At 33.7% G+C, this 15474-nt stretch overlaps 1 protein-coding gene across 8 annotated transcripts; it reads right to left on the bottom strand.

The window, feature by feature from the left end:
- Positions 1-484: 484 nt before the first annotated feature.
- LOC111386412 lies at positions 485-10326 on the bottom strand. 8 transcript variants are annotated; one of them, XM_023010866.1, is made up of 8 exons: positions 9915-10177; positions 8471-8586; positions 6238-6320; positions 4323-4444; positions 3658-3822; positions 2907-3000; positions 880-1081; positions 485-660 (listed from the first exon to the last, which is right to left on the bottom strand). In XM_023010866.1, the coding sequence occupies exons 1-7, from the start codon at positions 10072-10074 to the stop codon at positions 880-882; spliced, it is 942 nt and encodes a 313-aa protein (XP_022866634.1). In that variant the 5' UTR covers positions 10075-10177; the 3' UTR covers positions 485-660. The 8 variants fall into 8 exon arrangements, with proteins under 8 accessions (XP_022866634.1, XP_022866636.1, XP_022866639.1 ...); XM_023010868.1 differs by adding an exon at positions 10184-10326 and having other exon boundaries at positions 633-1081; positions 9915-10001; XM_023010871.1 differs by adding an exon at positions 10184-10291 and having other exon boundaries at positions 633-1081; positions 9915-9984.
- Between the last annotated feature and the right edge of the window lie 5148 nt (positions 10327-15474).

Genomic DNA, 15474 nt, shown 5'->3' with positions numbered 1-15474 from the left:
AAAAAAATTTCAGTTCAAATATAAATCACCTGACAAGCGGGGAAATCCCTGTAATTAAGAAGGCAGTGAGAAAAAGATATGCAGGCAGGATCATGATAGCGGGTGGCGCACAAGTCGGCGACGATGGCAGAACGGAGGTTTGCATCAGTGGAGAAGGAATTGAGGAAGAGGTCGTATAGCAGCGTCGATAAAAGCGTGGAGGAGCACAACTTGTTGCCCAGGTGGAAAGAGAGAGCGTGCCAGTGAAGAGTGAGAGAGCATAGTGGAGTGTAAGTAGCTGGCTATAAGTTACTTATTTTAGAAATAAATTTTATCTTTTTATTATAATAAGTTAACTCATTTTTAAAATTTGTTGTAAGCATCCATAGTTAGAACATCATAGATTTAAAATCAATTTTTTAAAACTAAATTTAAGATCAATCAAATATAGACTAATACGATATGACACTACTTGCAAATGACTTTACAACTCAGAAACAAAATATATCCAATGTTCTTTCGTAAATTATTGCTCCCAATAAACCATTTGTATCTGTATGCATCAAGATCCCGATTTACAAATTTCTTGGTTCGAGAAATCAAGATAAGAGGATCTTCAAATTCGATAAATGTTCAAGCAGGATATCCAAGGCAGTCATTCAACTTCTCTTATACATTTAGCTGTAGATGAATACAACTTTCAAATAAGGAAAAATTGAGCATCAATACTTTCCTTTCAGCCAACAAAGCTAAGGCAAAAAGAAAAGACTCAGAGATGTTTCTGAAAAATTGCTGGAACAATATGGAATTTATTGGAGGTAATTTATTCCATAATAACTGGTATTTGATCCTTGCGCGAACACAAATATTTCTACTGAAGAAGCTCGAGAACAAACTGACCTATTGTGGAGCATCTTTGGCCGACCGCAAGCATTCCTTTACAAAAGGCAAGACGACAGAAGCTAATTCAGCTTCATGGGAAGAGTATCGATGATCAGCCCCTTCTATAATATGCAATCTGTGATTAGGTATGATCTTTGAAAAGGCCAGTGCATCTTCTACTGGTATGATTTCATCACTTGAACCATGAACAGTTAGAACCCTGCATTTTAGTTAGATAAGTCATCAACATATACAACAGATCCTATGTTATGTACATAGGTGCACGTTTTCTCTTTGACGTAGAAAAAAAAAGCTACACCGGGACCATATTGCTCACCATTTAACTAAATGAACCAAAATCATGAAAAGGTAATCAATATAGGACTTCAACTTGTATTGCAATTACATAGAAGGTACGTTTCTTTATGCACGAACTCAGATGCCCACGGGAAGCAAACCATAAGCTCTCAAAACAAGTTGGAATGACATAAACAGAAAGCAGGAATAGATTTTTTCCCCCGTTTTAAGTGAAAGATAAGAAGGGGCGAATGTCAATGAGCACCAAGCAGGAAGCACAGAAATCACCATACGTGTATTTTAAAGAGATTATATAAAAATATTTCACCTGAGCATCGTAGTACCTGAATGTGTGTACTTAAAATCACGTCAGGTGACGGTTATTAAGAAAGCTAATAGATTCGATCTCAGGTATGGCAATAAGTTCAGAACTCTGATTTCACTTTCTTTATTAATCCTTCAGTTTATTCATTTAAAATCCGAATGACACGTAGTGGTCGTACATTTAATCTTTTTCGCCTGTGAGATTAGCTTTTTAACAGGGTCATGGCAACATCTACGACTTGAATTGTTGTAAAGGTAAAACTCAATGCCAATAAGCAGTTACAGCAAAGTCAAGACCTCTCTCCGGGACATGGTAGACCAAGCGGAAGTATATTTAATTAAGAAGTTGCGGTCTTGGGCAGATAATTCCTATATAAAATAAATGGAAATAATTGAGAAACTGACCTTGAGCAATTTTACTCCGCAGATTTTTTTTCCTGTCTGAAAAATAATCGCACGTTTATTGAGCTTTTGCAGTAAAAACTTCAAGAACTGGTTGATACTAAAATAATCAAGGTAATTTATTATTGAAGAACTTTTCACATGGGAAGCTAAATTTTCTATGGACCAATTACAAAGGTTAAAAAACAGTTTTAAGAATGTGCTGAAAGTTACAGTTGCATTGATTAGGAACATATGGTTATAAAAAGGGTCGTCAAGTATAAAAAAATCCAAGTAATATATTTAAAGATCAGACAAGAGGTGTAGTTCAGAGTTCATACAGGGAAAATATATTCGAACTGTAAATCTCATCTCCCACTATACAGAAAACTTGAAAACCTAAAAGATATAAGTAATCAAGAGTTAACTAATAGTCGAAGCTCTAGGAGTTCAGACAACCTTCAGCAATCTAAATCACGACTTTAGTCAAAATCATTGTGATGCGAACATCCTTTGTTAGGCCATTTGTTTGGGCCAGTTATTTATGTTTTATTTCTATTTATTTAGGTTTTATGTTTTATTGGGCTTGTATATGGGTTTGGCCCAAGCCCTTATGTTTTAGGGTTGTTTTCTTCTATTTAAAGGTTTGTAATTAATCTACAAAAACTCAGTTGATGATTATGATGAATTGAAATTGGTTTTGGCTTGCAACCAATGTTATCTCCTTCCTCTCCCTTCCCCTTTCCCTCTGAATTTCTGCTTCTTCTCCAGTTTCTCTCCCATTCTCTCCGGTTTCTTCCCCCTTTCTTGCTGCCTTCTTCTTTATCCTGCATCACATTGTCCTTTTCTATTTTTCAGCTCCTGTTTGGGTTGTAATTCAATCAAGTTATGGACTCAAATTATGTACTAGAAACTATTCTCATGGGTCATTATCGATGTAACAGCTGGAACCATTCCTTTCACTTTATCTACACATTTGAATATCATTGAAATGGCAAGACAAACAGAGAATTGTATATTGGTGAAATTAACATCATACTAACCTGCATCTCTCATCAATTGAAAGGCATGCTTCATGCATGTTTGTATTAAGTCGGTCCATCAAACTTTCCTCAGTGACTCGATAATTGACTTCTCCTGCAAAAGTCACCAGTCAGTCAACATTTCTTACAAAAGAAGCCATCCACCCTACAAACAGAAAATAAAAAAACAGCTTCATGTAATGTATCGAGTACTCGTTCCATTCCTTATTAAATCCGTTGTCTATTATACGTCTATCTCCAACTGACTGAAGTCAAGAAATATAAGATGGTGCTTCCTCATTAATAGACTTTTAGAACTCTCTGTTCAAGTAGTACGATCCATTCCCAGAAATCTGAAGACGTTAATACTCCAACATGACCTCCAAAATGAATGAGAAGCTCACAATTAATCAAGCATACTACTTAGTCCAAGCTGTATCTGAAAAAATGAAGAAAAGAAAAACAATCCTATTCCATATGGGAAACTAACACTTGGGGGGCAACCTCAAATCACAAAATCCGAAACATACATTTCTACATATGAAAACTAGAGGATGGTTATTAAATTTCTGCCTGCAGCCTTAATGACAAATACTTCAAGGACATAGACAACCACCAGTCCAGAATAGATGCTGAAAAAGGATTGGAACATGGTAGAAAAATGTATCATAAGATTGCAAGTAAATTCGATTAAATGAGGCAATCCTCATTTTGAGCTTAAACCCCGTGAAAATTCAACAGGAGATACCACTTGACATGTGACAATGATTACCTGTTCTTTTTTTAACATCAATAAATCCCTCCTTCTTGATTCTTTCCAAGAAGTCTTTCCCTAGGCGCTCTTCAATGCCTCTTTTCAGATTATAACGACCAGAAACATTGACAACAGCATGTATATCATGATATTTAGATGCATATAGGAGGACAACATTGCCACCTGCAACAATTTTGCCCAGTAATTGTTAGAGATAAGAATATGAAAAAACGATGTATTAACACAACGAAACCCAGCAAAATTGACATTAACGTACCTTACAATTTACGAAAGAATTCATTACAGTAAGCGAGTCAAATGAAACTAAGATCATTATTGTTTGTTGTTTTCTTGATTTTCATCGTGGACAAGTTTGGCAAGTATTAAGCCAGAGGAAAGGTGAAGAGTGTTCAGATTTTAAAACTGCTTCAAACTTTGTCAAGTTTGTCTATTCTTATCAATTCTATTCTGTTTCCTTTTATTCTTAGTTTTTCCTCTCTTTTTTCCTGGGTAGGGGGTGCAGCAGTTGTATTAAGGTTGTTGGGGTTTGACAATACGGGTGTCGAGGAATGTCTCGTTTAATTTCAGGGCAGTATGTGACATGTTGTGTGAATTATCAGGATCATAAAATATGAGTATTAATATCTCATTAAAATCTAAATTCTGAGCAGAAGTTGGCACACCTTTACTATGCCCAAGAATTGCAATGATAGTGCGTTTAACTCCAGTAAAGTATTCAATCACGGATCGTAAATCTTCAACCTCCCTATGGTAGTTACCATACTGAAATGAACCTTCACTTTCCCTGGAAATCAATTATAAACATAAAACCACGAATTCTACTAGAAAACCATTACAATTTTTACTGGCAACATTTCGAAGATTCTCAAGAAACACAGTCAGTCAGATATTGGAAAAAGGCAGAATCAAGTTCGGCTAAGAACTGCTATGGAAAACAAATAATTATGCATTCTCTCATTCATTACCCTTCTGCAATATAACTCAATTATTTTTAGAATGAAAAAGTCCAAAGAATGCATAGCCACTGCATAAGGTTAAAACTTCAAATCTGTCCAGAAAACTTTAGCACCAATCTCAGTATTGCTTAATAAGATAACAATTAATTCTCATCCAACAATGCTCCAATAGGAGTTTCAAATAATACATAGGTAGCATACAAATTAGTGATGGGATTCCCATTAGAATGTCACAAGGCCCTCAGTTCATAGAAAACTTCTTTGACCAATAGCCTAAGGATCAAAAAATAGCATTTTACTTTTTCCGTAGCACAAGAAATGTTTTGATATAAGTAATAACACGAATGAAATTAACAACCTAGATCATACTGGTTACATGCTCGTCAGAATAAGGATTGCATGGGAGAATCAACATTCTTGACCTGAAAACTTGGCAACTTTTACCTACATACAACTGGCAAAATCTCCAACTTTGCACTCCACTTACGGAATTAGAGATTAGATGTGAATCTACCACCTAAGGCTCTGTTGTTTCATAAAAATAGAGGTAAAGACAATAAGTTAAAAATAAAAAAAATATATATATATATCATTGTTTGTTGTGGGGAAAATTCCCTGGACAGGTATGCCAAAGATAAAAATAAAAAATAAAAAAATTAACTGCCAAGTTCTAGTTTTAATTTTCTCATTTCCTCAGAAATATTACCAATAAGGTTATCATGTATCTCCAATTTTTTTCTTTAAAAATAAATGAAGGCCAAGGTATCAGCTTGGGGTACCTTGCCCTGCCATTTTTCAAGGTAAAAACTTGTGCAAACAATAAGAATGAGCTTTATCATAAATGGAAACCATATTCTGTATTGACTAATCAAGATTGACATGATAATTTAATGTTTTATCCTCCTCAGTGACACGATCAGGATATTTAATTTTATACAAGCATGACAATTGATAATGCGTGTTAGTTTGTCAATAAGGTCAGCCACCATTTATTTTATCCATCATGAGTGACCCACCCTTCTAAACAGGCACTCCTCAACTGAACTAACTCCTGAAATTAGCTTCTCAGCATGTTGAGGGAAATATCACGAAGCATGACCACTGAATCACATCATCTAAAAAAATTAAGCTATTAGAGAGAAGACACGTTATTTATATAAATCTAGCCTTTAATAAAATGCTCACATGCAGGCTGGATTCATTTTCTTTAATCAAGGACCAGACAATTTCCATGAAAGGTAAGGTGAGGCTTGAACAGAGGACCTTTGTCTGCACTGATTCCATATTGAACCACCTTACGTAAAAGCTTAAGTTGGCACATTTATTTATTTAAATTTGTCTTCAACAAAAACGTATTCACCTCGAAAAGAGCAATCAAAAGCATAGACAAAAATTCATCAAGCACAATGTGACATTTAGGATATTTAATGTTTAATACACTTCAAGAAATGATCAAATGATAAAATCTGTCAAATTTAAAGTGAGATTGATGTACCAGCCAAAAGATATAATCTTATTATACTAAAAATGGGCACGTTATAGATAGAAATTATATAATGCATATGTATGTGTATAATGTTCACATTGGGCTCTTTTTAAAATAAAGTATCAAAAAGCTTACCCATTTCCAGCAAAATCAAAGCGAACTGCACTGATTCCTTCATTTTCTAAAGCAACTGCAAGGCTTGATATAGTGCTAGTCTCCTGCAGATTGAAATATGTGAGATGAATCCACAGCTGGGTACATCATCACAACCAACTGGAACTCTATCTAAGCAACGTACAGAAGAACAGAAATGAAAAACGCTTTTCACCCAAAAATTCATCAAATTGGTTGGGCAAAAATATATAAAGATGACAAAAATACAGTCCCCAGGGGAATTTAATGAAAAGGCAATGACTTCATCGTTGGCATGTATGTTCACTTAGGATATTCTTATTTCCAAAATTCACCATTTTAAATCCTTTTTATTTTTAAATCTTTTTTCCTTAATTGGGTTCATATTTTGATTGAAACAGCATGGATACCTTTTCACTGAAAACTTTCTCTTTAGCAGTCAACAGTTAGTTTTGAATCATTCTTTCACGAGGATTAAAATGTATTTTCCGATATAGCTAGTTTGTCTTTACAGAGAATTATTTCTCTGCATTCTTCAAAAGCCTAGGTTTTTGATGAGGGCTTACAAATTTAGACAACGAGACTAGTCTAAGAATGCATTTGAAAATAATAGTGAGTTGATGCAGAGTGGCTATGGAATTCCAAGATGGTGATTAATTTTAAGATGCCTAGTTCTTATGTGAAGCTATATCGGCCTATTTTGCACTTTAATTAGCTAATATGCCTTACCTGCAGAATGAATTAAATTCCTAAATTAGTCTATCTAACTATGAAGGTACCTGCGGCACCAAGTAACACTATCATGATCAAGGCAACTACAACAATCAACAAAATTAATTCTTTCAATTGAACAAAATGAAATACAACTTGGACCATTCATTATGGAAAAAAAGAAGAAGCAATGTTCTGAGATAAAGATCTGAACCCACAACGTGTGTAGAAAAAATAAAAATTGAAAATTTATTCTGAAGATGAAGATTGAAATCTGATTCAACAATAAAATCTTTGAACTGGTATCAGTAATTTAAAACAATTCCGATGCAAATATAATAGTTGCTCCAATGTTTAATAATTACTTCTTGCAACATTAGTATGTTTCCCATATGAATTCGATTTGGATTAATTTTTTTAATGATATCAATTAATATGTGTATATATCTAACATCCCTAATTTTCATAAAAGTAATATAACAATTTGATTTTACTCTTAGCTCAGTTCTGCATAATACACTTTCACATACAATGCTTAGCATCCAAGAAATAAGAAGGATAATAAGCAAATTTTATTGGAAAAAAATTGGACCCACCTAGAAATAAGATAGTATATAAAAAGATGGAGAATTTGCCATCTTATATAGGCATATCTGAAATGTCTATCTGGTATATGTTGTAAAGAATTGAATTTCGGGCTGTTTTCATATTGGGGTAGTTGAGCAATCTTCCTCATAATTAGAGATTTCCCAGGCATTTAATATGATCCATTTGCCTATATAAATTTGTATATTTGTCATATTCCCTCCAATGAACAACACAGAATTTATCAAAACCTAGGCTCTCTACATGGTACCAGAGCCATCCTTTAGGACATGAAGTTCATTCCAGCCTTAGTTTCCGATAATCATTTCAACCTTAATTTCCATTATTCTTAATGCACTCCCCGCCACCCTGTTCAGAAGTATTCTAGTAATAATACCCAGGCTTCGTTACCAAGAAAGAAGCCTTACTTCACATGCATCATTTTGTCATGATTTTCAAGAGAGAGAGTACAGGCTCACCTTTCTTTTTATAATTAGACATATAGCGGCCTTGTCTTTACAGGGATAAATAGCAAAATAAACAAATTTTTGGTATGACAATTTAGATGATTAGCATTAATAAAAATATTAGCATCAAAAGATCAGGGTGGTTCCACGAGGCTAATTCAAAAGACCCCAGCATAATCCAAGAAGGGCTGTAAAGGCCCAACCTCTATGCCCAACTTAAGTCTCTCATAAGGCAGAGACGTTGAGTTTGAATCTTGGGGAACGTTACAACAATTCGTGAGGGGTAAGAGGACAATACATAAAAAGTTAACGGCTTGTGAATAGAGACTGAGTCTTTACAAGGGAGGCCAATCTTTTTCCTTGATTCAGAGAGGTGGAAAGAAAACTTTCTAGACACTTAATGCAGCATGAACATATATGACAATGCATCATTCAGTGCACCCATTCTAACCAAACTAACAGAACTCACCAACCTTTGAGGATCGAAAACCGTGACACAAGACTACAATTTCCATAGATCCAGTCTCATGCAACAATCCAACAAGTTTTTCTCCGTGCTTGTTTAGTACTTTCAATTGCTGCACGGCTGCTGAAACATTGGAAGGAATACATACATTAGTGACCACAAAAAGGTCTCAAGATATAAGTAAGTCCAACAATTATAACCAAGCCACTCCTTAGACCAGTTTTTATCTTTCTTCAATGTAAGGAGTGGGGATAAAGGAGATAGATCCTCCAATTATATAAAATGTCTAAACAAGTTTATAACTTTTGCAAAGAGAATCCACCATGCAGATCAAGATCAATCAACCTCAGGATAAGTATAGTTTCTAAATTATATGAAGATAAACTGAAAAGCTCAGAGATAAATTTTTTGTAATGTGGAAGTAAATTGCGGACGCCGATGCTAGTGCCACCTTAGGAGTACCTGACTATTGATAACATAATTTCTGTGTCTCCATGCCGTTCATTACAACTAAATAAATTATTAATTTTGAGATAAGAAGTATACAGATAGAGATATCGTGTTTGCTACCATGAAAAGAAGTGATGGCTCAGAGGCAAATGCGACAATTTTGTACCTCTGTACCTTTTTTAGGAGAGCATTTTTTTACTCTTATCATGTGCATCGCATTGGAGTTTTAAACATAACTTTTCAATTCATGATTGGTCCATATAAGAATTTTCTTAACCAACAAGAGCACAAATATGGCGCATTGACAAAAATACAGAAGATCACTCATCCAGTATCATGTATCAACCTTATTAAAGAAATTATACACAATAAACCAGTCCCCTCTTGCAATTTCTTTGCAGGGGAGATCATCTTAAACTTATTACTTAACGTACAGAATCACAAATAGTTAAGTACACTAGTGTTCAAGTGGCACGAAACTGCAGCTTAGTACCTAATTATTAAACTCATCTCATCAATATATACTTCTAGTCTCGATATCACTGATCAACGAAAAAAAATAAAATTATTTGAAACTAGTGTACTATCAACTTTCTTAATTCTCCAATGCACTACTAACACATGGCCAACCAGTTCTCACTAGTATTTGATACTTCCTTAGCTGTTCGTTATTTACACCAGACTTTTGAGCAATTATATTAGATAAAAAACGAAAAACCCCATTAACCTTGATTCTAGCATAATCCAACATGTATGAATTTAGATACTACGCATACGTCCACAATTCAGTTGCGGCCTAAAACCCACAATTTCACTCAAATCCCTACTGTTCAATTACGACATCTTGTACAAATGCATACAGAAGTCAAACTCTTTGAGCTACTTCCATCATCATTTTCCTTCATTACGATGGAGAAGAATAAAACCCAGTAAAAATGAGGTATTCCACATATAAATATAAAATGAATGTACAAAATGGGGATTTAAAGCAATTCTTTTACCTGGGTTTTGAGCCATGACTAGGGTTCTTTTGAATTTGAAGCAGCGATTTCGACGAGAAATGAAGCGTGCCTGATGAAGGGTAAAATCTGATGAACAAGGATTATTATTAACAGCAAAATAAGGGAGCACCACATTGAAATTTTGCACAAGAATTCCCATTTTTGGTATTTATAAATAAAAATTGAGTACCAACAGATTTTCTCGATGTTTTGTGAATATGAAAAAGATTAAGACATTGACGAAGGTTGAGAAACAAAGTGATTCTAACCTCTGCAACTCTATGATTTGGCTGTTCTTACAACAAAATCACCAGCAAAAAGCCAGAGCTTGGAATTGGAATATAGTGGGTAAAATTACATTTTTGGTGCCAATAGTTATTAGATTTTTCTCATTCGATCCTTACCTTTAAAAAAAAAAAGGTCCGGCCTCTCAGTGGTTCGATTCCAATTCTTGAGGAAAAAGTAATTTTATAGTCGAATCAAATTCGAGTTCTACTAGAATCGAGAACTGAATAGCATTCATTCTCAATTTTAAGATCGAGATCGAACGAATTTTAACTGAAATAGAAATGGCTAATTGAGCCTGTTTGACGATCATTATTTGAGAAAAACAAAGTTTTAAATAATAATTTTTAGGAAAATTGTGATTGAAAAATAGATAAAAATTTTGGATTCACATGCAAAATATTTTATTATGTGAATATATTTTTGAAAATGAATGTAAAGAAAAAAAAAGAATTTTCAAATATGATTGAGTTCATTTCTAGTTCGATTATAATGGTTCCACATCAGATATCGTAATAGTCGTATTTGTAAAACTAAAAATCACGCCCACTATATAATATTATGTAATCATAATTTCTCAAAGTTATAACAAAAATAAATAATTCAAATAAAACCACGACTGCATAATGAACATTATGAAAATTACTCAGAAATATTCATTTTTAGTGAAGATTGGGGTGAAGTTGCCATATATTGTACTAGTCGTATGCAGGGGCGGACCCACATGGGATCATGTGGGGTCAAATGACCCCACAGTTTTCTGGAATTTTTTTTATTTTTTTTTGTGCTGAAAACTTACTTTTCTGTTTTTTTTTTGTGCTGAAAACTTAATTTTCTGTACCAAAAAGTCCAAATTCTAAATCTATATCCATATCACATGGTCCATATCCATTATTTAATCCATAAACATATCATACAATCCAACGATTTCTTCCCAAAGTGCACATATCGAACATGAACAGCAAACAACCGATTTTTCCTTTTTTTTTCATGATACGTTGTTCGAAAAAAAAAATTTTGACCCCACAGTTCAAATGATCTTGATCCGCCCCTGGTCGTATGTGTAAAACTAGAATGTATCACGTTATTGATGAAGATGAACCCATACTGGAGAAAGCAATCGGGTAATTTTATTTCCCGGCCTGTAAAATTTTTGTAGCTTTTGAAAATTCTACTGCATGCTTCTCTTCTATTTTTAATTTGAACTTGATGCTTACTTTGTAGGACGAAGATAGAATAAAATCCTTGACAAAGAAGATTCTTAAAAAGAAACCTACAAAAGGGTCTAAAAATGCCGAGCCAATTACTAAAACAGAATAATGTGAAAGCTTTTTTAACTTCTTTAATCCACCAAAAGTCATGGTCGGTTTTGCATAGATGCGAGCAAGGGATCTCAGATTTTAGCCTATTTCAATTTTTTTTTATTTGGTAAATTAGGTTCACTAGATTTTTTTATTAAAATTTTGAAAAATTAGGTCCATTCCATTCCATTTATAAATAAGGTCCAATAATATTTTTCATTATGATAATTTCATTTTCAAATTAGGTCAATTTCAAATGCAACAGAGGGGGACAAGTGGCGTAGGATTTTCCAAACTCATGTTGCAGTAATTTCTTAATTCTACTCAAGTTATTCATCACATAGGTAACATTAGATTTATTTGTTTAAAATAAGAGACGTGTTACTTAGCTTCGTAAAAATTGACGAAGATCTTTAAACAAAGAGTAATGTCATGTCTTTGACGACATATGAACTTTAAAATTTTGAGTTATTGCTTAGCATGATAATCTGTTTCAGATTATTAGTAATTTTTTCAAATAAAAACATGGATATTGATGGTGCTATCGAATTCTTACAAGGATTTTTTTTTTTAATTTCTCGAGAAGTATAGAAAAATTGAATTTGTTATTGTCATGGATAAATCGACAAAAAGCACAAGCAAAATAGGTATTGAAGATGTATTCCAATAAAAACTTATTATTTGAATAAAGAAGGAATTTGACAAAAGTAGTAATGATGATGTAAATCAATTGGTTTTGAAGAATTTTTTTAGAGTTGAATGCTTCTTTTTATAATTAATTAAACTCTATCTTCTTTGAAATTTGATTTGAACAATTTATACAATATGAAGAAATATTTCAATTTTTATTAAATCTAGAAAGGTTAAAGCGTGCAATTTTTTCAATTTGTTATAAATCTTGAGAAATATCTAAAATACAATTGACATTCGAATATTAATGGACATGATTTATGATTCTGAGTTACATGTCCTAAGGTGCTATATACTAAGTGAAGAAACGAGGGCAATTAAAATGCTACAATATTTGAACACATCTCAAATGCTTATATTAACTACAAAATTTTGTTAATCATATCTTATCTTATCCTCGATCAACTATATAACATGAAAGATTGAACTGATTGACTATATTATTAATTGAGAAATAAATAATTGAACAAGTAGATTATTCAAATTTCAACAATATTTTTGCCTCTGAAACCGCAAATCGAATAATATTTTACTGTTTATTTGAAAATTTGTTGGATTTGTTATTTGATTATAAAATAAATTTTTTTGTATAATACATTTTATTTGATGTTTTATTATTAATTTTTAAATTAGCAAGTTAACTATTGACTTCATCATACGATTTTGCATGCATACTCAAATTTGGGGCCCAATTTATGTTGTTCGCCTCAGGGCTCGAAAATCACATAACCGGCATTGCCAGAAGTCCCCGAGGAGGATGAAGATGTTGTGAGCTTGTTCTTTTGTTTAGGAAATGGTTGACTTATTTTTTCCCTTGTTTTGATACATATATTTTTTTTTCATGTATTGGACAGGATGAAGAACTCCAAAACTTGATGGAACAACCTTATGATGTTGGGTAAGTTTTGCCACTTAACTCAATTACTAGACAAGGGGAGTACTCTAAGCCCTAGACCTGAATTTTTACTCAAATTTTGCAGGGATTAAGTCTTCATATACCCTTTATTTGTAATTCAGGGATAAAACTAAAAATGATTAAGTTCCAAAGATGTGTAAGAATTAAGAGAAGTATGAGAGAATGCTAAGGAGAAGAAATTTAAAAAAGAGGAATATGAAGAGAGACTTGGTCCTTTTTTTTCCTCTGTGTGGATTGGGGGGTTGGCGAGATGGAATATTGTGCAAATTTTGTTGAATGTTCAACTGACAAACATTTGAGTTGTAATTTCTTGAATTGTGCTGTGGACATGAATGTCTCGGAACTTACCGTAGGCTTTATAGCATACCCTGTTATCTTGTATGGTGATACCTTGTGCTTCCCAAAACTCTAGCATTTACTGTTTTCATCTTGGTTTCAAATTTCTGTTTCAAGAGATATCTTATAGACTGGTACAATCATTTTCCTGCAGGTCAACCATTCGAGATAAAGTCATCCCCGTGCAATATCATGGCTCACTGGGGAAGCTACTATGGATGAGTATGGTGACATTGAAGATGATGACGATGATGAAGAAGATAAAGAGTAATGCTGTGTGGTTCAAATAATGAATTATGAAAGCCGGTAGAGAGAGGATAACTCTCATTATGTTGAATGACAACCGCTATGTTAGGTGGCGTCTATCATGATATGATGACTACTGTTATGCTAACTTGACCGACGCTATGCTTGCTTGCCTATAGGGTGAAGACGACTCATACTATGTTAGGAGACTTTCACCATGATAGGATGCTTACTTCTATGCAAGTATGACTACTGCTACGCGCAGACTGACCACTATTATCTAAACTACCCAAAGAACATTGGAACTGATGAGTAACCATCCCGTCGGTTATCATTAAACCTATCATTCAAGTAGTGGGCGAAAGGTAACCACTTAACAGGTGGTAAAAATCGTCTGAGGAGTGGGTAGGTCACATGGCACACGTGGATGGCAATAACACGATAATTATGTGGTACGCCGGACGGCTATAAATACCCCATAGGCGTGCCAGACAATGTTTTAAAAATCGACCTAGCTTTTGACCCGGAAAAGTTGAAGGGTTGAGGATTGAAAAGTCGAACCGTGGTCGAATCAGGGTCGAATCGGTTGTAATAAATAAATAAATAATACATCATAACAATTGACAAAATTAAGTTGATTTTTCAAATTAATTAATGTAGAGACAAAAATACCTATTAACGATTACATTTGGGTACATTTAATTTTTATTTTATCATAAAGTGAATTGTTTAATACTTCTATAGTATTTTATTGTGCCAATGTATTTATAAAAAAATTAAAAAAAAATCCCATATATTTTATTGAAAATGAAAAAAAAATAATTTGAAAAGATAATAATTTACACCAATATGATTTTCCCTTTTTTTTTTTAAAAAAAAAAAGTAGAGCTACTGCTTTTCTAATTTATTTAACTTTTATAATTGGAAAACTATTTAGTATTTACCAACTCAACAATCCTTTTATGAATTCCACATCGGAATCTCATATCAAATCCCTTGAAGATCACTTCTATATATTTGCACGCTAATGAGTTTAAGTATTTGATATAGGCCTTTAATTATTGTGGGCTAAAATCATAAAACAATAACATTTAGTTTAGTTGTCCAACCGGCAAAACTGGAAGAACCAGTAACGGGTCATTCGGTTTTCGGTTTAGGGTCAAATTTTACCAGTTTTTTTCGATTTTAAATTTAATGGTTTTTTTATCATTAAGTAAACCAGCTATTGGACTGGTTCGCAATTTTTAAGATTGAATTGGCCGGTCCAGTCCGATTTTGATAACATTGGTGCCAGGTATAGAGAAGATTTTCCTTTCAAAAAAATTATTTCTTTTATCATTTTCACCGTTCTTTAAAAATCATTTATCTAAAAACAATCACTAATTCTCATGTCGGAGGTAAAACGGGGGAGGAAGTCACCAGAGAAATAAAGACACAATTTTCCTTCTTAGGAAGATACGAAGTTGCATCTAAACTATTTCATTGGCGCCGTCCATGGGAATCTTCACTGAGCGTAAAAGCTATGTCAAGAAGATGAACTAGGAGTAATACGTGTTTGGTTGGTAAAACTGCAGAGTCAGAGTTTGTCGCTAGGGGTCAAGATCTGCGGTCGCAACCTTAATATGTGACGCAGAGCCAATTTAGGCCCAGTTAGCCACTATGATGACTCTTTTGCAAAGTCAAAGACAGAGAGTAGTCAATCCATCCCACAATCCACCTAGAAATACCGTCGCAAGACACAAGTGGGCAACCGTCCCAGGAGAACCACGCAGTTGTCCTGCCAGTT

This window comes from Olea europaea, unplaced genomic scaffold (assembly GCF_002742605.1).
Source record: "Olea europaea var. sylvestris unplaced genomic scaffold, O_europaea_v1 scaffold355, whole genome shotgun sequence".
NCBI lineage: Eukaryota > Viridiplantae > Streptophyta > Magnoliopsida > Lamiales > Oleaceae > Olea > Olea europaea.
Note: the sequence above shows the minus strand (reverse complement) of the source record. Positions and strands in the feature narration are given on the sequence as shown.

Excerpts from the sequence above, each read along its gene's own strand:
- LOC111386412 (XM_023010866.1), bottom strand. The coding sequence starts at position 10,074 with ATGGGAATTCTTGTGCAAAATTTCAATGTGGTGCTCCCTTATTTTGCT. Across the intron at positions 3,823-4,322 it reads AATTCTTGGGCATAGTAAAG|GTGGCAATGTTGTCCTCCTA; the intron begins GTGTGCCAACTT and ends AAATTGTTGCAG. Across the intron at positions 3,001-3,657 it reads TGATGTTAAAAAAAGAACAG|GAGAAGTCAATTATCGAGTC; the intron begins GTAATCATTGTC and ends TGACTTTTGCAG.